Source organism: Melanerpes formicivorus, unplaced genomic scaffold (assembly GCF_026170545.1).
Source record: "Melanerpes formicivorus ecotype bairdi unplaced genomic scaffold, bMelFor1.0.p_v2 SCAF_34, whole genome shotgun sequence".
NCBI classification, from domain to species: Eukaryota; Metazoa; Chordata; class Aves; order Piciformes; family Picidae; genus Melanerpes; species Melanerpes formicivorus.
The window spans coordinates 7,119,276-7,140,195 of NW_027142386.1; the positions used below are offsets into that span (position 1 = coordinate 7,119,276).

Sequence of the window (20,920 nt, forward strand, 5' to 3'; positions counted from 1 at the left end):
TCCAGCCCCTCTCCCTGTGCTCCATCTCCTCTCTGTGCTCTGCAGCCCCTCTCACTGTGCCCCTTCCTGTGTTCTTCTGCCCCTCTCACTGTGCCACCCTCCATGCCCTCCAGCCTCTCCCAGTGCCCTCCAGACCCTTGCCCTGCACCCTGGTCTTGTGCCATCTGTCTTTGCTCTCCCTGCACCATGCCATGCACACACCAATACCTCACCATGCACTCTGGTCCTTCTTTGTGCTCCTCTCACCCTTCACCCCTCATTTTGCACCCCTCACCATCTGCTCTGGTCCTTCTCCATGCCCATCAACATCCTACCCTTGCTCTGAACCCTTCCCAGTGCACTCCAGGACCTCACTATGTGCCACTCAATACGTGCTTCTCTCCATACCCCCCTCACCGTGCTCAGGCTCTCCCTGGGTTGTCTCTGATGAGGACAACACCACCCCTGTCCCCCCACAGGAGCAGAGAGGAGGCATAGTGGCACCATGGCAGTGCCATCTCCACTCCAAAGGCCGGCACCCAGCGTGTCCCTCAGTCACTCCCATCTTTACTACCCAAACCTCCTTTCCCACTGATGGAGGAGAAGGATCAGACCTTTGCTGCTCCCCTCCTGCATTTGGGTGGGTGCTGGAGTTCTGGAGACCCCCACCCACGCTCCCTCCTCCACACATTGCAACGGGGGAGCCAGCTTTCCGTCCTGGAAGGCACTGGGCTGCCCCAGCAGGCTTGGCTCCATCACTAAGCCCAGCTCCACTCCTGAGGGCCCCTGGGCAGTCTCCAAAGTGGGTTAATTTTTTCACTATCAGCTATTTATACAAATCCTGGAAGTTCTGAGAGGGGCCCTCTCCAAATATGGCATGCTGACAGTTGCAGCCAAATGGGGGAATGTTGACAAAGAGGGGGCGAAAAAATACCCAGAAAATACACACATGAAAAATGGTCCTGCTGGCATTCCATCCCATTCATGAGCAGGCAAAGCACAGCCCCATTTCTCACAAGCCTGAGCCTCACAAGAGTGTTTTGGTTGTTCAAAGCAGTCAGAGGAGGGTTTGATGCAACCCCTTGTAGCTCCCAGCTCTGGCATTCGCTGCTGGCTCAGACCAAGCCCTGGATTTGCTGTTTCCAGGGTGCTGTGTCCTGCCCCTGGCATGGCACCCAGGAGGCATGCCCAGGGCAGTTGTCATCCTTCCAGTGTGGCTGCACAGGTACCTCCAGCATGCACCAGCCCACGGTGCCACAGCTTCTAGGGGTCACTCAGAGACTGCTGGACACCTCTGGACACCTCACCTTCTCCAGCCAGTGACCAGCACAGCTCCCCACGCAGCGCCAGGGCAACCTTCTGCTGGCATCCTGAGCCTGAGGGAGATGTAAATCACCTTCCTGATCTTAAACACAGTTTTCACATGCTGGCAACTCCTGCTTACGTGGATGTAAATCCCTGCACTGCTTAATCCCAGTCCCAGAGCCTTATCTGCCCCAAGCAGGCTGCAGGCACACAACAGCCCCAAGGAAGTGTTTCAGGTTCACAGGTACAGTTCCAGTCCTATTAATCCCTTCACTGAGCTGTGCAGAGCAGGGAAATCAGCACCTGGCATTATACAGATAGAGGAGAGCTTGTGATGGCTGCAGGAGCTTGGCAGACACTAGGTCTGGCTCCAGCCTGCTGAAGGGAAGGGCAATGCACCCCAAGGGCTGATGTGACAGTGAGGGTCATGCTGTCAGGATGAGCCAGAGCTGTGGTGCTGAGCTTCTCACCTGCAAACAGGAGAGCCAGACCTTGTCCAAACCCAGCCTGTGAAGAGGCAGACCAGGACAGCACGGAGGAAGGGAGCACAAGATCTCACTTCTGTCTGCCCAAGAGACAGCTCCAGCCTGGGCAAGTAGTCCACGAGCCTGTGTGCAGGAAGCTGGCAGGGAGGAGGGCAGCAGCTCTCAGAGCCCTGCCCAAGCTCCCATGACTTGCCACCTCAGGTATTAAACAGTTTTAATCCTCTGTTCAGTTCCTAATTGCATCCCTGAGCTCACCGACGCTGGCTGGCCCCCAAGAGGGCAGGCAGGCACCGAGCAGGGGCAGAGCTCAGTGGGAGGAGAGACTGGGCAGCAACGGGCAAGAGCCAGCTTTGCCTCCCAGCATCATTAAACACAGCACATTCAGGCTCTGCCAAGGCTGAGCCAGGCTGATGCCACACTAGCATAAAACAAAAGCTTTTTATAGCTTGGAACTCTTGCCCTCAGCCCTGGCAAAATGTTTGTGTGACAGAACAAGTGATAAAAACCAGCGGGGGCAGGAGTGCTGCTTGCTGCCATCCCTGCTGCAGGCACCCACCAGCAGGGCCAGGAGCATCCCCCTCTGCCTGGGGCCTCACTGCTCTCCCCTCTGGTTCAGGTTACTCAGCTTCTGGGCAGAAAGCAAACCCTGGGGCAGCAAAGCATTGCACCAAAACTCTCCCCACAGAGCACTGGAGGGGCTTCTCCTGTCCATCCCCAGCCCTTCCCTGGCCATGGGTGCAGGGAGCAGGCACTGCTGCACCCAGAGACACCAGTTCAGCTTTGCACCAGTAAGAGATGGTGCCAGAGCCCCTCTTGGGCCAGGCTGGTGTTGCAAAGTGTTGCCTGTCCGTGGAATTCAGAGGCAGGGCTGTGCTGGCACAAGTCCCCAGCCCAGAGCAAAGGGCAAGGGCAGCTGGAGGGGTTCACCAGCACAGCCCAGGAGAGCCACAGGCACCAGCACCTCCCTAGCCTCTTTTATCCCTCCCTCCCTAATCCCTAAATGCCTCCTGGGTGGAGATGGATGCATCCCAGTTCGACACTAGCCCCTCTTGCTGGGCTGGCATTGCCAAGGGGTGAGATGAGGCTGTCCAGGCTGCAGGGAAGGCCCTGCCTCCACCCAATGCCATGGAGGACACCTGGGGACAGCACAGGAGGTTGGTGAGGACCCTGGGATGCTCTACCCTCATCCCAAGCAAGAGCTGCTCGAGGAGCATCATTTCACCCCAAATCCCTGCTGTGTGGGGAGGGAGCCCAGGGCTGGGTGGGGTGGGCATGGGGCCAGGCGCTGGGCTCTTGGCCACGAGTCCTGCTCCGCCTCTGACATCCTCAGAGGCCTTTAATCTGGGGCTCTCCATGCTGAGACTTCAGGAATAGTTTCCATATCAGATGCCCCATCTGGCTTTGAAGTTGTTTGGGGCTGTCTGTCATCGTGTTTCCTCGTCAGCACATAAACAGGCTGCGAGGGAGCCTTAACCCCTGGGTACTGCCTGTCCCAGGAAGGCTGCAGGAAGCTGAACATAAACTCTGGGCTCCAGAAGAAAATGTTTCCCCATGAGCACAGTCAGACACTGGAATCATCTCCCAAGGGAAGCAGTGGAGTCCTCTCCTCTGGGCACTTTGCAGCCTCAGCTTGCCAGGGTGCTGGGCCCAGCTCACTGCAGCTCTGCTGTGGCCTAGGAAGGTTGGAGCTGAGGATCCCTGGGGTCCCTTCCAAGCTGGCAGCCTGGGATTCTGTGAAGGGGACTGGTCTCTGGTCCCAGAGAGTTGGCAGCTGAGGGCTTTCCCATGGCAAGAGGCTGATGCTCTGTCTGCCTGTTCCTGTTTCTAGGCTCACTGATTCTGTTTGACCTCCTGACAAACCAGAAAGCTGCTCCTGAGCAGGAGGAGCAGAGTGCAGAGGCAGGAGCTGCCCGTGGGCTGCAGGGGTCTGGGGGTGCTCCTGCTCTCCCCTTCCTCTGTGGGGTCTGGTGTCTGACTGTGCTCATGGGGAAACACTTTCTTCTGGAGCCCAATGGGAACCTCCCCAGCAGTATCTTGTCCCCAGCACCTCTTGTCTCTCCCATGGGACTCCTTGTGAAAGGGAGTCCCCATCCTGCTGGTAGCCACCCCTGATGTGCTGCTCCATGGCAGTGAGGTCTGCCCTGAGCCTTCTCTTCTCCAGGCTGCACAGCCCCAGCTCTCTCAGCCCTTCTTCCCAGGGCAGGGCTGCCAGCCCAGCTCAGGGCAAGCTCAAGAGCATCCCAAGGAGCTGCAGGCTGTCTGGGAGGGGCAGCAGCCATCTCACACGCTCACATCCTGTTTTCCAAGCGAAGCTCCTGGGAGCAAATGCATCAACAATGATGAAAGAGGCAGAGTGTACCCTGGGTACCCAGGAGGTCAGAGCCCGCTGCTGGCCGCTGGTGCAGGCAGGGCTGAGGTCACTCCAGTCCCTGTTTATTAGCCTGTTCCCACACATGGCTGCTGTGGAAGGAGCTGAGGTGCCGTCCAGGGTGAATCAGTGGGATCCCTTCCCCTTTCCTGGGACACCTCAGGGTGGCTTTGGGAGGACAGATGGAGCACCTCAAATTGGCTTTGGGCTGGAAGAGTGGGAAACAAGGGGTTGTCGTGATGGGAGGGGAGGGAATGGGTTGAAGCTCAAGGAGAAGTTTAGACTGAAGGTGAGGAAGAAATTCTTTGCAGTGAGGGTGAGGAGACACTGGAACAGGTTGCCCAGGGGGGTTGTGGATGTCACCTCCCTGCAGGTGTTCAAGGCCAGGCTGGATGAGGCTTTGAGCAACCTGTGCTGGTGGGAGGGGTCCTTGCCCATGGCAGGGGGTTGGAACTGGATGAGCTTTGGGATCCCTTCCAACCCAACCCATTCTGTGAAGCTATGAACCCTGGCATGGTGAATGGGGGTCACTACCTGGCACCAGCAGCATCACTTCTCACCAGAGAGGAGATGGAGGATGGATCTCACTGCTGGGTCCCATCCTGCCCAGAGCAGGCAGCCCCAGGGCTGGGCACAGCCACTCTCTCTCCACCCTGGGGCTGCAGCTCCTCCCGAGGCTGTGGCAGTGTTGTGAGAATTAGGGAAAGGGACATTGAGCTGCTGAAACCCAGCCAGTGCCAAAGGCCACGCTAAAGCAATCCCAGGTCCTCCTCCTGCCCCCCAGCTCCCTCTGCAACGATGTTTTCAGATTTGTTTTTAATAAAACCATCGTGAAGCTGTTTTCTTTCCCATGTTGCTGCCAGGGCAGCCTGTGGCACCCTGCACCCATCACACCAGGGCAGTGCTTGGCCCTGGGCTGGGTTTGCTTCCAGCCTGAGAGTTTTGTAGGGTGGAAAAGGAACAAGAAGAAAGAGGAGGAGGACAAGGAGGAGAGTCAGAAGCTTCCCTTCCAGCCCTGGCAGTGCCCATGGTGGTGGCTCCCATGCCATTTTAACTCCTGCACTCCTCCAGCCCTTCTCAGAAACCTCCTTTTTGAGGGAAGCAAATGGGGGAAAAGTTTTCCCCCTGCTGATGACATCCCTGAGCTGCAAGAAGCAGCTGTCCCAGTGCCCTGTCCCCTCACCCAGACCACCAGGGTGGGGACCCTTGGGGATGTGAGTGGCTCTGGCTCCCTCTGCCCTGGCAGTGAAAGCTCCTCCCCAGGCTGGGAGCTAAGCAGGATTCCACAGCTCCAGGCCCCTCATCCCTGCCCTGAGCCACCTCTCCCAGCCTGGCTCACTCCCAGCCAGCTCCAGCACCCTCCACACCTTCAGCCCAGCTGTGTCTGCTGCCATGGTTGGGGTTGTGAAGGGCAGCAGAGCCTGGCCCGGGCAGGGCAGGGTGTTGTAAGAGCAGGGACCCTGCCAACAGAAGCTGCTAGAAGGACTCAGCCCCTCCGAGGTCAGCAGAGCTCCAGGGAATGTTTTGTTTCCTAACTGGCACATGGAGCTTTTGGCTCCCAGAAGCGGGAGGAAGGGCAGTGAGGGGGCAGAGCGTGCTGGGACCCCCACGGTCAGGGTGGCTGTACCAGGAGCTGCATCCTCTCCACAGCCTGCCCAGCCTCGCAGCCTGCTCTGCCCCGGGAAGAGCTCCGGATCCGTACCGCAGGGATCGCTGTCCAGCTCCAGGGCATCTTCCCACCCCTGGCAGCGGGATGCCGGGTGCCATGCAAAGGGCATGGCTGTGAACCCGCAGCCAGCGGGCAAAGGCTTCCCTCCTGACGCAGAGATCCATCCCAGCTCCCGGGAGTCTGACTCGGTGCCGTTTGCTCTCCCTGCTCCCTTTCCCCCCCTGCAGTCTTTTCTGCCAGGATTCCCTCCGCAAGCAGCTGGAGAGCCCCAGCCCCTGCAGCCCCTCGGAGCGGGGCAGAGCTCACTGTGGTTGTGAGCTGAGCACGGCAAGCATGTGCCCATGCCGTGCCAGCCTGCAGGGATGTCCTGGCCTCTGCCAGAGAGCGAACCAAACACCCAGGGGTGCATTTTGGATTGCTGGGCACCCCCAGCCAGTGCCAGTCCTAAGAACATCTGTCCCAGGGGGCAGGGAGAGTAGGGACCAGGATGCTGCAGGAGTTTGCTGGCAGAGGGCTGTGGGCAGGGCCGCGGGCAGGGCAGGATGGGTTTGTTTATAGGGGCAACTTTTATCTGCACAAGCAGCCCTCGGGCAGGCTGTGTGGATGTGGGTTCGTGGTTATCTCTGCTGGCCATCGGAGGGGAATGTAAACACGGACGGTGGGGTGGAAATGCCACAGCACAGGGACATCCTCACCGGGGGGTTGCTGCACCCAGGGACCCACCATCACCCCTCTCCCCCTGCACGGGGCTGGAGCTGGAGCTGGGGCTGGAGCTGGGGCTGGAGCTGGGGCTGGGGCTGGGGCTGGAGCTAGAGCTGGAGCTGGAGCTGGGCTTCCCCCCCACGGCAGAGCTGGGGCACAGCGTCGGGCTGGGGATGGTGACTGGGAGAGGATGGATGGGGCAAGATGAAAGGCACCCAGCCCTGCTGCCCACCGGGCAGAAGTTTATCCTCCCCTTGCTTTAGTTTCTTCCTGTCTGCAGCAAAGCCTTCAGTAATCAGCAGCTCGGGTAACTATTGGTGGAAGTGTGGCCGGTGATGGCCTGGGGATGGGCAGGAACTGCCCCTGGCTGCCCATCCCTGGGGGCTGCTCTCACGCCAGGGCTGCAGGGCAGTGACAAGGGGGTGGGGGGATCCCCATGGTAGCCCCTGCTTCTTGTGTGTGCAGAGCAAAGTTTGGTATTCCACGACTGAGGAGGCTGCTTTCCCTCCCCCTCAGGAGCTGCCTAAGGAGCAAAGCCCTCCACAAAAACGTGGTCAGCTAACAGTGGTTGAAACCAGGTCAGCAGCAGAGAGGCTGCCAAAGGGGAGTGGGCAAAGAGAGGGGCATGGTCCCCTGATCTAGAAGGCAAAAAGGTGATAACCTTCCATCAGACGAGGAGCATAGAGCTGTTTAGGTCCAGCCACAATGGCTGGAGAAAGAGCTCCCCAGTCCTGCCATCGGCCCAGGGCAAGGGCAGATGAGATGCCCTAGAGAAGAACCAGTGGGTGCTGGCAGCATGGGCAGCTGAGCACCAGGGCTTGACGTTTCTGCCCTGCCCACCAGCATGCCTACTGCTGTAGCCTGCCCTGGCACACACCCTGACCCGTGGGTGCCCAGTGCAGATGCCCGGATGCGGTAGGTGCTCTGCCCCAGCCAGGATGTGCCCTCAAACCCTGACCCCTGCCCTGCTCCTTGACCCCTTAATGGTCCATTCTCTGGGAGGAGGAGGAGGAGGAGGAAATGGCAGTGGACCTTTTTATTCGGGATGCCTGCCTGGGGTCACTGCTGATGTCACCCAGCACGGCCGGATGTGTTATTTTCCTGTGCCAGCTAATGGATCCAGCAGCTGGCACGGGGCAGGGGCTGCCTGCCTGCCACCACAGCCTGCCTGAGGAGCCAGGGGTTCTTGGAGGGCACCACAATCTGCCCAGGGTCCTGAGGGTCCTTGCAGGGCCAGCCTAATCTGCCCATATTCCCATGAGGTCTTGGGGAGCAGAGCCTTTGAGAGCAACCCCAAGCCCCTTCGCAAGGACCATCGTTGGCACAGCCCTGACTGCTGAGACACTGCTGGCACCCAGACCAGCTCCCTACTCCCCTGCCATCAGCAGATGTCAGCATCGGCCCAGGATCCCTGCACGCGTCGGCAGAGCCCTGGTCACTGCTGGGGAAGCAAGGAAGAGCTGAAGGCATTTCTCCGCGGTACAGCAGCTGGCAAGGCAGGGTGAGACCCTCGGCTGGTGCGAGATTGGCATTGCTGGGGGGTCTGCCCCTACCTGGCAGTGCCACCCTTCAGACAAGCCCAGGTGTCCCCTCTCTCTGCAGCCAGCAGCCAGGGCTGAGCTGCCAAAACTCATCACACTTGTGGGCAGGGGATGATCTGAGAGGTTTGTCCCTGGGTTTCACCCCTGGGCACCCCATCTCTTCCGTCTGCCCATCTTGGGCTCCCGCAGAGTGGGTCCAGCCCACCCTGCTGCCCTCCCACCGCATTTCCTCTGCTCTTCGAATGTTTTAGTTATTAAAGTTTTAAAACAAAAGAAACCACTTGATTTTTTTTTCCACGAAGCCTGGGCAGCCCAAGTGCAGCAGTTCTGCTCGAGGTGCCCCCCAACACCCCTGGGGGGGGCACAGCGTGGGGTGTACCGGACACATGTCGGGGGTACCAGACACATAGGGGGGGCGGGGGGGGGGGGGGGCGGACACCTGTGCCTGCGCTGTTGGACACCCCCCACACCCTGCCACCTCCCGCGTTTGCTCCAGACCCCCCCGGAGGTGACCGAGCCATTTGGGATGGGGATCGCCCACCCAGGCAGGCAGACATCTGTCCCCGCAGGATTCACACCGGGACCACCCGGGACCTCTCATAGCGGCAAGCGGGGATCACTAAGCTGGGGGGGAGGAGGACACACCCCTAGGTAAGGCAAGGGTGGCCGAGACCCCGGTAGCGGGGAGGCAGGGGGACAGCGTGCAGCCTGTGGGGTGACTGCATGGCTCTCGGTGCACGGCGAAGGGGGGACAGGGGACAGCAGGCAGTCCAGGACAGCGGCGCCGGCCCCCCCCCGAGGCTGCCGGACCCCCCCCCCGAGGCTGCCGGACCCCCCCCCCCGAGGCTGCCGGACCCCCCCCCGAGGCTGCCGGGCCCGCCCCGCCTTCACTGCAAACCCCGCCCCCTGACGGCTAAACCCCGCCCCCAACGGCTGACCCCCGCCCTCGGTCCCGCCCCCGCTGGTTCCCGTCGCGCCCCGCAGCGGAAGGGGCGGAGCCTGGGCCGGAAGCGGCTGCAGGGCGGGCAGGGCGGCAGCGGCAGCCGCGGCGGCAGCGGGAGTAGCAGTAGCAGTAATAGAGCGCCCCGGTCCCGGCGCCATGTCGGGCCGCTGCTGCCAGGGCCAGACCCCCAATCGCGACATCCCGGGTCCCGGCAAGTGTCTCGCCCTGCCCGACGGTGCTCCGCTGCCGCCCGGTGACTACAGCACCACGCCGGGGGGCACCGTCTTCGGGACCACTCCGGGCGGTGAGCGGCGGGCTGGGACCGGGCCTCTCATTGTGGAGTGGCGGAGGGATGTGGGAGCCCCTCGGAGGAGGGGAGCGGCCTCGCTTTTGCGGTGGGAACCGGACGGGCTCTCGTTCGGGGGCTGGGCAGGGCGCAGGGCTGCGGGGGAGGCTTCCGTGCTGGCTGGGCAGCGCGGGGGGGTGGCTCCTGGTCTGGGAGCGGGGGGGTCACGCTTTGAGCAGGGGGGCTTAAGGAAAGGGGGGAGCCCCTCTTCTGTCTGAGGGTGTGCAGGGAGGGTTGAAGGGGAGCCCTTGCTTTGCCCGGGGGCTTGTGAGGCTCTTACTTTGAGATGTAAGTGAGGGTGGCTCCCACTTTGCCTGGGGTTTTGCTGAGGGAGGGGCGCTCCCCTTGGCTGGGGGTGCGCGGGGTGAGCCCCACGTCTGGGCGGCAGCTGCATGGCTGCTCCCCCTCCAGGGCTGACTGCGTGCCCGGGTGGCCTGCCAGCTCCATGTGTTGGTCGGGGTGGGTCTCCCCTCAGCCTGGCTTTGCAGGGCCAGACTTCTCCTTAGGAGTTTGGCCACTGCTGCGTTCTGAGGGACAAGGAGGGAGCTGGGGGTCTTCCCCTTCCTGCGGGGGGTGGAGTTGGGGCAGCAAAGCAGCACCTGCCTGGGTGCCTGGGCTGGAAGACAAAGCTGCTGCCTGCGCTCTGGGCAGCCTGGTGTGGAGCAAAGCCCTCCTGAGATTTGAGTTACTTATTAATTGCAGCCTGTAATATTTGCTGTCCCCTCTGGCACTCGGCAGACCTGGGGCCTTTCCTCTTCGTCCCACCTCGCTCTGAGCTGCGGCAGCACCCTGCTGCCCTGGCGTCTGTGGGCTCGGGCCCCTCTGTGTTTGCTGCCCTGCTGTGTGTGACTGCCCAGAGCAACATTCTGGAGGGATTTGCTCCTCAAATACGAAGAGCAGCCTGGTTGTGGGAGCTGGCTGTGCTCGCTGCCTGCTCGGGGTGGGGGCAGCAAAGGCAGGCTGCGAGCACCCAGCCTGCGAGCCCGGCGTTTATCTTGCCTACCCCCTGTGCCTTCTCTCCCCACCTGCTCCAGCAGCCACCCGACCTGCAAAGTTCTCTGCAGGCCTCATCCATCTGAAGGGTTTTGTGTCCACATTGCTCACTCCAGCACCTGTTTATCTGGAGTAGTTTGGCTGTGGGGAGGGGTGGCTGCTGGTCTGGCTGTGATAACAGCGAGCAGCAGCTCAGGGTGCCCGTGGCAGGGGGGTTGGAACTAGATGAGCTTTGAGGTCCCTGCCAACCCTAACAGTTCTGTGCTTCTATGCCCAGCCAGTGCAGCTGCCTGTGCTCCTGCTGCTCACTGCTTTCAGAGGGTTGGCCACACCATGAAGGCTTCCCCCTCCCTCCCTGCCCCCCCCATGCTGCTGCATGAAGGATCAGCCTGAGCAGCAGGAAGGACAAAACTCTGCTTGGAGGAACTGAAGGGGGGAAGGTTTTGTCCCCTTGAACCTGCTGCTCTCTTTCCTCCACAGGGTTAAAATGCAGAGGGAAGGGAGAAGTCTGTGCTGCTGACTCACTTGGTTGGGGTTTTGTGTGTGTGTGTGGTTGGGCAGAAGCACAACAAAGCTGCTTGGGGAACTGAAGTTGTTGTGTTCTTTCTGCCATATGTTCTGGCTTCTCTGAAAGCAGCAAATGACTGCAGCACTTAAACAGCACTTCAGTAATCAGGCTGGGGGAAGATAAGAGAATGGAAACGACTTTCTCAGCTACATTCATCTGCTCTGAGAAGCCAGCAATTAGCAGCATAATGAGCCTGCCAGGATTCTCATCCCTTTGGAGAGTTAATCAGTGTCCAGGGCCTGGAGGGGAAAGGCAGAGTGTGTTTGTTGTTGGGGTGTGTGCACCTGGCAGGGCCCCTGCTGCTCTCCTGACCTTGGGGCTTTGGTCTGTCCCAAGCCTGTTTGAGGACAGCTCTGTGCTGCCAGGGCTGGGTTCAGCTCGGGGGCTGACAGGGAGGGCTGGTGGGAAGCTGCTGGAGGACGTGGCAGGGCTCAGCCTTGGGTTATTGGTCTGCTTTGTGGTTGCTGTTGCAAAGAATTCCTTCTCCTGCACACCCTGGAGGAGCTCTCCTGAGATCCACACATTTCACACCAGGCCCCTCAGATTCCTGCACTGAAGTGTCACTGGGACCAGAGTGGTTTGGGCTTTGAGAGCCTCTGCTTCCTAGGCTCTGCTGCCTTCAGCTGACCTCTGTTAACCCTCACATCCACAGAGTTTTGTGGGATATGGCTTAGGGATGGACCTGGAATGCTGGGAGTAGTGGCTGTGATGTATCTCCTGCACTGCTGTCAGTGTGTGAAGCCTCTGAGTGCTCCAGGGGGAGAGCTGAGGGCTGTGACCTCTGCACTCAGCCCTTTGGCAGCACTGGGGGCAAAGGACTCAGTGCCAGAAACCTTCAGAGCAACCTTGAGTCACTGAAGGCTTTTGAGAAGGTGGCAGCTCCATGATGTGCTGAGCTCAGGCATCTGACAGCCAGGGCTGGGGCTGGAGCAGGAGAGCCTTGGCTTTGGAGTCAGCAACCAGGTGTAGAGCAGCAGCTTCCTCCCCACCTGCCCTCTGCTCAGGCTTTGGGCAGCAGCTCCCTCCCCACCTGCCCTCTGCTCAGGCTTTGGGCAGCAGCTCCCTCCCCACCTGCCCTCTGCTCAGGCTTTGGGCAGCAGCTCCCTCCCCACCTGCCCTCTGCTCAGGCTTTGGGCAGCAGCTCCCTCCCCACCTGCCCTCTGCTCAGGCTTTGGGCAGCAGCTCTCTCCCCACCTGCCCTCTGCTCAGGCTTTGGGCAGCAGCTTCCTCACCACCTTCCCTCTGCTCAGGCTTTGCTGCTGGTCAGACCCTGAGCTTTCCTTCCCCTGCACAGCACTGAGGTGAAGCTCTTGGGGGAGGCTGCTTTGGACTCTTGAAGTGTTGCAGTGACTCCCTCAAAAGTAGGCTGGATCCCAGCAGTGGCAGAGAGGGGATGCTCCAAAGTGTCCTCCCTCTGATCCTGGTAGCAGGGTGGGTCTGAGTGGAGCCAGCAAAGTCTTCCTGAGCTTTCTGGGCCCTGGGCTGGTGCCAGCAATCAGAGGAAAGGCCTTCATTTCCCTTTTCCAGCTACTTGGGGGCTCTGTCATCCCTTCTGGAAGGGAAGTTGTCCCCTGTCCTCTGCCAGCACGGGCAGTGGCTTTGTCTTACAGCAGGCATGAACAAAACCCCAGCATGAAGGAGCAGAGAGGAGCAGGCAGGAGGTGATGTGTCCTTCTCCCAAGGAACAGTGGCAAGGTGGAAGGAAATGGCTTCAAGTTGCACCAGGGGAGGTTCAGGTTGGACATGAGGAACAATTTCTTCTCCTGAGGGTTGTCCAGGCCCGGCCCAGGCTGCCCAGGGCAGTGGTGGAGTCCCCATCCTTGGAGGGGTTTCAGAGCTGTGGGGATGTGGTGCTGAGGGCCACGGTTTGGTGGTGCCCTGGCAGTGCTGGGTAAGGACTGGACTTGATCTGAGAGGTCTCTTCCAACATAAACAGCCCTCAGATTCCCTGACCTTACAGCTGTGTGCTCAGTGTTCCCTTTGTGCCTGCCCTGGCTCCTCACCAGCTTGCAGGGGGCACCTGCAGACAGCTCTGAGCAGTGCCCACCTGCAGCGGTACCTGGGGAGTCCACCACGAGCTGCCCTGAGCAGTGCAGGGGAGCTGCCACCAGCACTGTGGCTCAGGCAGTGTGGGTGGGCTGGGCCTGGAGCAGTGCAGCCCATGGTGCCCACCCTCTGCCAGGGCCAGAGCAGCAGGAAAGGAAGGAGATGTTGGACTGGGAGCACTTCAACCCCAGACTCCAAGTGAATCAGATTCTCAGCCAGGCTTCCCCAAGCAGCACAGTGAGGCACTTGGGTGTGGAAGGTGTAACCAAGGCTTGTGGGGAGCAGAGCAGCTCCTCTGGGGTGTAGAGTTCCCTACTGAACACATCCTGACCCCTCTTTGGGACAGGAGAGCTGCTGGGAGCTTGGGGAATGAGCCCATGTATGGCCTGGGGCTGTGCCTGCTGGCAGCTGGGGCAGGCTGGCTGCTGCTGCCTGCAGGGTGTTTGCTTTCCTAAGCTCTGGGCATGTGAACTGTCAGGAACGTGAGCAGGGTGTGGAAGCTCTTGCCCTGATCCTTGGGACATGAGGTGCAGTTCTGGGAAGCCTCATCCATCCCTCCCTCCATCCTCACCTCTGGGACCCTCCCAGGAACCCAGCACAGAAGCCACAGAGCAGGGAGCTGCTGGAGCAAAGCTCTGCCTGGGCTCGGAGCTCCCCTTGGGGCTGGTGGAGCAGCTCAGACTCCTGCAGTGAGGAAGGTTCCAGTGCTTTGGGAACTCATTAGCAGAGTGTTCTTGGACCAGGACAACCCAGGGAGGGGAGCCCACAGCCCTGCTGCCAACCCATGAGCCAGGGGGGATGGCAGCAGCAGCTCCTGGCCTGCACTGGTGTCCTGCTCAGTCCAGGGAGTGCAGGGGGAGAGGTTCCCTTCTCCTCTTGCTGCAGCAGTAAGGACCTGATCCAGAGCCTCCTCTTGGGCAAAGGCAAAATGGTTTTTCACCAGGCTGTGGGCAGCTGGGAGAGAGCTCTTCTGTGTGTGTGGGTTGGAGCTTTGCCCAGGGCAGTCCCTGCGGCAGGAGCAGGCAGGCAGCCCTGCGGTGTGCCTCGGAACCCAGAGCTCAGCTCCAGCCCTGCTGCGGTGTCTGGAGCTGCCTCATGGCACACAGGGCAGGCTGGGAGGGCTGTGCTCTGGTTAACCATTAAAAGCTGCAGGCTTGGAGGGCTCTCTGGAGGCAAGGCTTGGGGAAGGTGGCAGTGCCCCCTGCACGTGGCTGTGCTGGTGCCTGCCCGCAGTGCCCAGCCTCTGCCAGCTGGGGAAAGCCTCTCCACAGAGCAGAGTCACAGAATGCTTTGGGTTGGAAAAGACCTCAAAGCTCAGCCAGTGCCAGCCCCCTGCCATGGGCAGGGACACCTCACCCCAGCCCAGGCTGCTCAGGGCCTCATCCAGCCTGGGCCTTGGACACCTCCAGGCAGGGGGCAGCCCCAGCCTCCCTGGGCAGCCTGTGCCAGGCTCTCCCCAGCCTCACTCAAGAATTTCTTCCTCCTCTCCAGCCTCAATCTGCTGTCAGTGGGAATTAAACTCAACTTACTGTTTGCTGTGTGTGTCCTGACCTCCAGAGGAGGGGCTGCACCTATTGCCCTTCCTGGGGGGCAGCAGGCTGGGGTTTGGGGGGGGTGGTACTTGTGTTGCCTCTGTGCAGCACCAGCTGTCACTTGGGTCCCTGATGCCCTACCCCTCGGCACCCAGGGGGTTGGTGGCTGCAAACAGGCCTGCTGGTGTGCAGGTGCAGCTGTGGGGGGAGGGCAGCCCTGAGGCCGCTGCTGTCTGCCCCCAGGCACCAGGATCATCTACGACCGCAAGTTCCTGATGGAGTGCCGCAACTCCCCCGTGGCCAGGACCCCTCCCTCCGACCTGCCCCGCATCCCAGGAGTCACCAGCCCCAGCGGGGAGGAGCTGAAGGTGGAGAACAATCACATCCAGAGCTGTGAGGAGAAAGGGAGCACAGGTGAGTGCCTGCTCAAAGCCACGGGAAGGGCACTGCCGGGTCCTGGGCTGGAGGCAGGAGGTCCCCGGGAGCTCTGCTCAGGGCTCTGATAACAAAGCCAGAGTGTGCTCCCTGTTCCTGGGTGACACAGAGTGCAAGGGATCCCTGGAGATCAAGTCCAACCCCCCTGCCAAGGCAGGGTCACCTGGAGAAGGTCACACAGGAACACATCCAGGCAGGTTTGGAAGCTCTCCAGAGCAGGAGACTCCACAGCCCCCCTGGGCAGCCTGCCCCAGGGCTCCAGCACCCTTAAAGGAGCTCCTCCTCATCTTCAGGTAACTTCTGAGGCTCCACTCTCTGCCTGTTACCCTGTGTCCTGTCACTGGGCACCACTGGCAACAGCCTGGCCCCATCCTCCTGGCACCCACCCTCGAGGTATTGATCAGCATTGATCAGATCCTCCCTCAGGCTGCTCTTCTCCAGACTAGACAGCCCCAGGCCTGGCCTGCTCCCCCCAGGCTTAGCCTGCTTTGGGCAGTTGGCTTCTTACAGCCTGGGCTCCTGGCTTGGGCCCCAGCAATGTGGCTTCTGTCAGCCCAGTCTGCTCTGGTGCAGTCACTGAGTCTCTTCAGTTCAGCACTTAGCGAGGGCCTGCTGGGCCAGCGGTGCGGCATCGGGGGCAGCGGTGTGGTGGTGGGGGGCAGCGGTGCCAGGGGAGCAGTGCCGTGTCAGGGGCAGCGGTGCCAGGGGAGCAGTGCCACGTCGGGGGCAGCGGTGCCAGGGGAGCAGTGCCGCGTCAGGGGCAGCGGTGCCAGGGGAGCAGTGCCGCGTCGGGGGCAGCGGTGCGGTGTCAGGGGCAGCGGTGCCAGGGGAGCAGTGCCGTGTGGGGGGGCAGCGGTGCCAGGGGAGCAGTGCCGCGTCGGGGGCAGCGGTGCCAGGGGAGCAGTGCCGCGTCGGGGGCAGCGGTGCCAGGGGAGCAGTGCCGCGTCGGGGGCAGCGGTGCCAGGGAGCAGTGCCGTGTCGGGGGCAGCGGTGCGGTGTCAGGGGCAGCGGTGCCAGGGGAGCAGTGCCGTGTGGGGGGCAGCGGTGCCAGGGGAGCAGTGCCGCGTCGGGGGCAGCGGTGCCAGGGGAGCAGTGCCGCGTCGGGGGCAGCGGTGCCAGGGGAGCAGTGCCGCGTCGGGGGCAGCGGTGCCAGGGGAGCAGTGCCGCGTCGGGGCAGCGGTGCGGTGTCGGGGGCAGCGGTGCCAGGGGAGCAGTGCCGCGTCGGGGCAGCGGTGCGGTGTCGGGGGGCAGCGGTGCCAGGGGAGCAGTGCCGTGTTGGGGCAGCGGTGCCACGTTGGGGGCAGCAGCGCGGCGTTGGGGGCAGCGGTGCCAGGGGAGCAGTGCCGCGCCGGGGGCAGCGGTGCGGTGTCGGGGGCAGCGGTGCCAGGGGAGCAGTGCCGTGTTGGGGCAGCGGTGCCACGTTGGGGGCAGCAGCGCGGCGTTGGGGGCAGCGGTGCCAGGGGAGCAGTGCCGCGCCGGGGCAGCGGTGCGGTGTCGGGGGGCAGCGGTGCCAGGGGAGCAGTGCCGTGTTGGGGCAGCGGTGCCACGTTGGGGGCAGCAGCGCGGCGTTGGGGGCAGCGGTGCCAGGGGAGCAGTGCCGCGCCGGGGCAGCGGTGCGGTGTCGGGGGCAGCGGTGCCAGGGGAGCAGTGCCGTGTTGGGGCAGCGGTGCCACGTTGGGGGCAGCAGCGCGGCGTTGGGGGGCAGCGGTGCCAGGGGAGCAGTGCCGCGCCGGGGCAGCGGCGTTGGGGACAGCGGTGTGGCGTTGGGGGCAGCAGTGCCAGGGCAGCGGTGCGGTGTCGGGGGCAGCGGTGTGGTGTTACGGGGTGCCGTGTTGGGGGCAGCGGTGCCGAGGCCAGCGGTGTGGCGCAGGGGGCAGTGGTGCCGTGCCGGGGGCAGCAGTGCTGTGTTGGGGGCAGCGGTGCCAGGGCAGCGGTGCGGTGTCGGGGGCAGCGGCGTTGGGGACAGCGGTGCAGCGCTGGGGGCAGTGGTGCCAGGGCAGCGGTGCAGTGTGGTGTTGCGGGGTGCGGTGTTGGGGGGCAGCGGCGCGGGGGGGCAGCGGTGCGGCAGCGGGGGCAGTGGTGCAGCGTTCGGGGCAGCGGTGTGGTGTTGGGGGCAGCAGTGCGGCACCGGGGGCAGCGGTGCCAGGGGAGCAGTGCCATGCCGGGGGCAGTGGTGCTGTGCTGGCTGCAGCTGCTGCTGCCTCTCCATGCCTTAGGCCCTCCTGCAGCTGCTTTGCATCTCCCAAGGAGCTCAGGTGACAGCTCAGAGGGGTTTGGTATCATCCTGAGCTGTGAATTCCTTCTGCCTCCTCCTGCCACTGAGCTTGCTGGGGCAGAAGGGGGTTGGGTGGCTGGGGTACAGCACCTGCTCTGCACACCTTGCTCTTCCTCCATCCCCAGCTGCCTGGGTGGGCTTGGCAGAAGCTTGTGAGCGTGTGTGGAGGAGCAAGGGAGAGGTTAGTCCCCAGGAGGGCTCTCAGTTAGTCCCCACTGGCAGATTTCTGCACCTCAGCGCTCAGCTAAAGGCACTGCTGAGGCCTCAGGAGCAAGAGCTGCTCTGGAACAGGGTTTTGAAGTTCTCTGAGACCACAGCTTGGAACAACCTGGAGCTGCCCCCTGAGGTTCTTTAGCTTCTCTCTGCAAAACCAGGTCTGAACCACAGGAGGCTTTGTTGTTGTTGTTGCCTTCCATGCTCACTGGAAGCAAAATCTTTGCAGGGTCAGCATTGCCTAATGGCTTTTAGAGGCTGTTGTGACCTTTGGTGGCTCTGGAGTCCCTGGCACACCGAGGCCCAGGCTGCCTGCTGGATGCCAGCTGGGCTGTGGCTCTTCCAGAGAAGAATTCTCTTCCAGGAATAGCTCCTGGCTGCTCAGCCTGGCATCCCCCCAAGCTGTGTGAGCTGTGGCAGCAGCTGTAGGGATAATGGAGTTGTGAAATGGGTTTCTGTGTCGCTGGGGAGCAGCAGCAGCTTCATTCCTTACCTTCTTTTTACAAGGAGATCCAGAGGCAGAAATAATTGGCAGGGCATCTCCTCTGCTGCTGCCTGGCTGTCAGATCCTCTCATGCAGACAGAGCTCACACTCTGCTGTGGGAGATGGTTTTCATACCAAGCTTGATGCCTGAATCACAGCATGGGTTGAATTGGAAGGGACCCAAAGCTCATCCAGTTGCAAGGCCCTGCCATGGGCAGGGACACCTCCCCCCAGCCCAGGTTGCTCAAGGCCTCATCCAGCCTGGTCCTGAACACCTCCAGGGAGGGGGCAGCCACAGCCTCCCTGGGCAACCTGTGCCAGGGTCTCCCCACCCTCACTGCAAAGAATTTCTGCCTAATCTGCAGTCTCAATCTCCCCTCTCCCAGCTTCAATCCATTCCCTCTCTTCCTATCACCACCAGCCCTGGTCAGTAGTTCCTTCCCAGCTGTTAGGACTGAATTGGCACATTTCACAGTATCACCAAGGCTGGAAGAGACCTTGTTCATCGTCGAGTCCAGCCTCTCACCACAGACCTCATGACCAGACCATGGCACCGAGTGCCACATCCAATCCCCTCTGGAACACCTCCAGGGATGGGGACTCCAGCACATCCCTGGGCAGCACATCCCAATGGTGAATGACTCCGTCTGGGAAGAACTTTCTCCTCACCTCCAGCCTAAACTTCCCCTGGCACAGCTTGAGACTGTGTCCTCTTGTTCTGGTGCTGCTTGCTAGAGAGAAGAGACCAACCCCTTTATGAAGCACAGGATGGTTGTTCCTTACTTAAAACCTTTGGTATTGGATGTGGGATGCTTGAGGGGCTCACTCCTGCTTCTCTCCCTTTCCACAGGTGAGGAAGAGCAGTTTGACATGGACATCTGAGAGTGCTTAGCCAGTGAAGAACCAGGACCTTGTCTTGAGGATTCCCACCAGCCAGGCTTCCAAGCAGCCCATGCCTTGAGTGCCTTCCTGCTCCCTGGGAAAGGCAGCTGATTCCCTTTGGAGAGCAGAATATGTCCCACGACCAGGACCCAGCCTTGGCGCCACCACACCGAGCTCAGCCCCTGCTGCTGCTGGGGGGGAGGAGTGCTGGGGGGGGGGAGACACTCTCTCAATCCTTGGTTTTGTTTCCAGTTTTATGCTTTTTTTTGGTTTGTTTGTTTGTTAATCATTTTAATACTGTAAAAGTTACAGGAAAAAAGAAATGCAAATGGAAGGGAGAAATAAAAATCCTTTGGAGTCTCCTGCCGTGGAGATGGATGCAATAAACCCCAGCTGGCCTTGGCTTCATTCCAGCAACACTCCACTGACCTGGCAGGTGGGGGGAAACAATCAGTGTGGTGGCCTCCAGATGAGCACCCAGCTGTGGGGGTTCCCCTGACAGACCAAGGCTGAGGTGCCCTCAGCCCTCGGGATGGAGCAGGTGGGTCCCCCCCACAGCGACACTTGGTCCCTGCAGGGTGTTTTGGGGTGTTCTTAGGTTGCTCCCAGGAGCAGTCACCAACCACTCTGTCTCCCCAGCTGGTTCTTTCACCAGGCTGTGCTGCAGGTGTTTTTCAGCCCATGCCTGATGAGGGGCAGGGCTCAGGCTGCAGCTGGGAGCTGCTCAGATGGGTTCTGCAGGGGCTGCTGGGATGGGTTCTGCAGGGGCTGCTCAGATGGGTTCTGCGGGAGCTGCTCAGATGGGTTCTGCAGGAGCTGCTCAGATGGGTTCTGCAGGGGCTGCTCAGATGGGTTCTGCAGGGGCTGCTCAGATGGGTTCTGCGGGAGCTGCCCAGATGGGTTCTGCAGGGGCTGCTGGGATGGGTTCTGCAGGGGCTGCTGGGATGGGTTCTGCAGGGGCTGCTGGGATGGGTTCTGCAGGGGCTGCTGGGATGGGTTCTGCAGGGGCTGCTCAGATGGGTTCTGCAGGGGCTGCTCAGATGGGTTCTGCGGGAGCTGCTCAGATGGGTTCTGCAGGGGCTGCTCAGATGGGTCCTGCGGGAGCTGCTCAGATGGGTTCTGCAGGAGCTGCTCGGATGGGTTCTGCAGGGGCTGCTCAGATGGGTTCTGCAGGGGCTGCTCAGATGGGTTCTGCAGGGGCTGCTCAGATGGGTTCTGCAGGGGCTGCTCAGATGGGTTCTGCAGGAGCTGCTCAGATGGGTTCTGCGGGAGCTGCTCAGATGGATTCTGCAGGGGCTGCTCAGATGGGTTCTGCGGGAGCTGCTCAGATGGGTTCTGCAGGAGCTGCTCGGATGGGTTCTGCAGGGGCTGCTCAGATGGGTTCTGCGGGAGCTGCTCAGATGGGTTCTGCGGGGGCTGCTCAGATGGGTTCTGCAGGGGCTGCTCAGATGGGTTCTGCGGGAGCTGCTCAGATGGGTTCTGCGGGAGCTGCTCAGATGGGTTCTGCAGGGGCTGCTCAGATGGGTTCTGCGGGAGCTGCTCAGATGGGTTCTGCAGGAGCTGCTCAGATGGGTTCTGCGGGAGCTGCTCAGATGGGTTCTGCAGGGGCTGCTCAGATGGGTTCTGCAGGGGCTGCTCAGATGGGTTCTGCAGGGGCTGCTCAGATGGGTTCTGCAGGGGCTGCTCAGATGGGTTCTGCAGGGGCTGCTCAGATGGGTTCTGCAGGAGCTGCTCGGATGGGTTCTGCAGGAGCTGCTCAGATGGGTTCTGCAGGAGCTGCTCAGATGGGTTCTGCAGGGGCTGCTCAGATGGGTTCTGCAGGAGCTGCTCAGATGGGTTCTGCAGGAGCTGCTCAGATGGGTTCTGTGGGGGCTGCTCGGATGGGTTCTGCAGGAGCTGCTCAGATGGGTTCTGCAGGAGCTGCTCGGATGGGTTCTGCAGGAGCTGCCCAGAGCTCAGCTCTGCAGAGAGGGTCCTGAGTCTGCCCTGCCAGGGATAAACAGAGCCTCTGGCTTCTCTCCTGTGATTCCTGCTTGCCAGAAGAGCAGCAGCTCTCCTGCAGCATGCAGGTGAGTGCTTAACTCTGTGTTCTGCTGAGTTTTGATCCATGCTGGAACGTTCATAGACTTGTCAGGGTTGGAAGGGACCTCAAGG

General features: G+C 61.4%; 1 protein-coding gene across 1 annotated transcript; it reads left to right on the forward strand.

The window, feature by feature from the left end:
• The first annotated feature begins 9,048 nt into the window (after positions 1 to 9,048).
• EIF4EBP1 (eukaryotic translation initiation factor 4E binding protein 1) lies at positions 9,049 to 19,153 on the forward strand. Its single transcript, XM_068156716.1, has 3 exons — positions 9,049 to 9,296; positions 14,721 to 14,891; positions 18,735 to 19,153. The coding sequence occupies exons 1-3, from the start codon at positions 9,149 to 9,151 to the stop codon at positions 18,764 to 18,766; spliced, it is 351 nt and encodes a 116-aa protein (XP_068012817.1). The 5' UTR covers positions 9,049 to 9,148; the 3' UTR covers positions 18,767 to 19,153.
• The last annotated feature ends 1,767 nt before the right edge of the window (positions 19,154 to 20,920 follow it).

Excerpts from the sequence above, each read along its gene's own strand:
- EIF4EBP1 (XM_068156716.1), top strand. The coding sequence starts at position 9,149 with ATGTCGGGCCGCTGCTGCCAGGGCCAGACCCCCAATCGCGACATCCCG. Across the intron at positions 9,297-14,720 it reads CTTCGGGACCACTCCGGGCG|GCACCAGGATCATCTACGAC; the intron begins GTGAGCGGCGGG and ends GTCTGCCCCCAG. Across the intron at positions 14,892-18,734 it reads TGAGGAGAAAGGGAGCACAG|GTGAGGAAGAGCAGTTTGAC; the intron begins GTGAGTGCCTGC and ends CCCTTTCCACAG.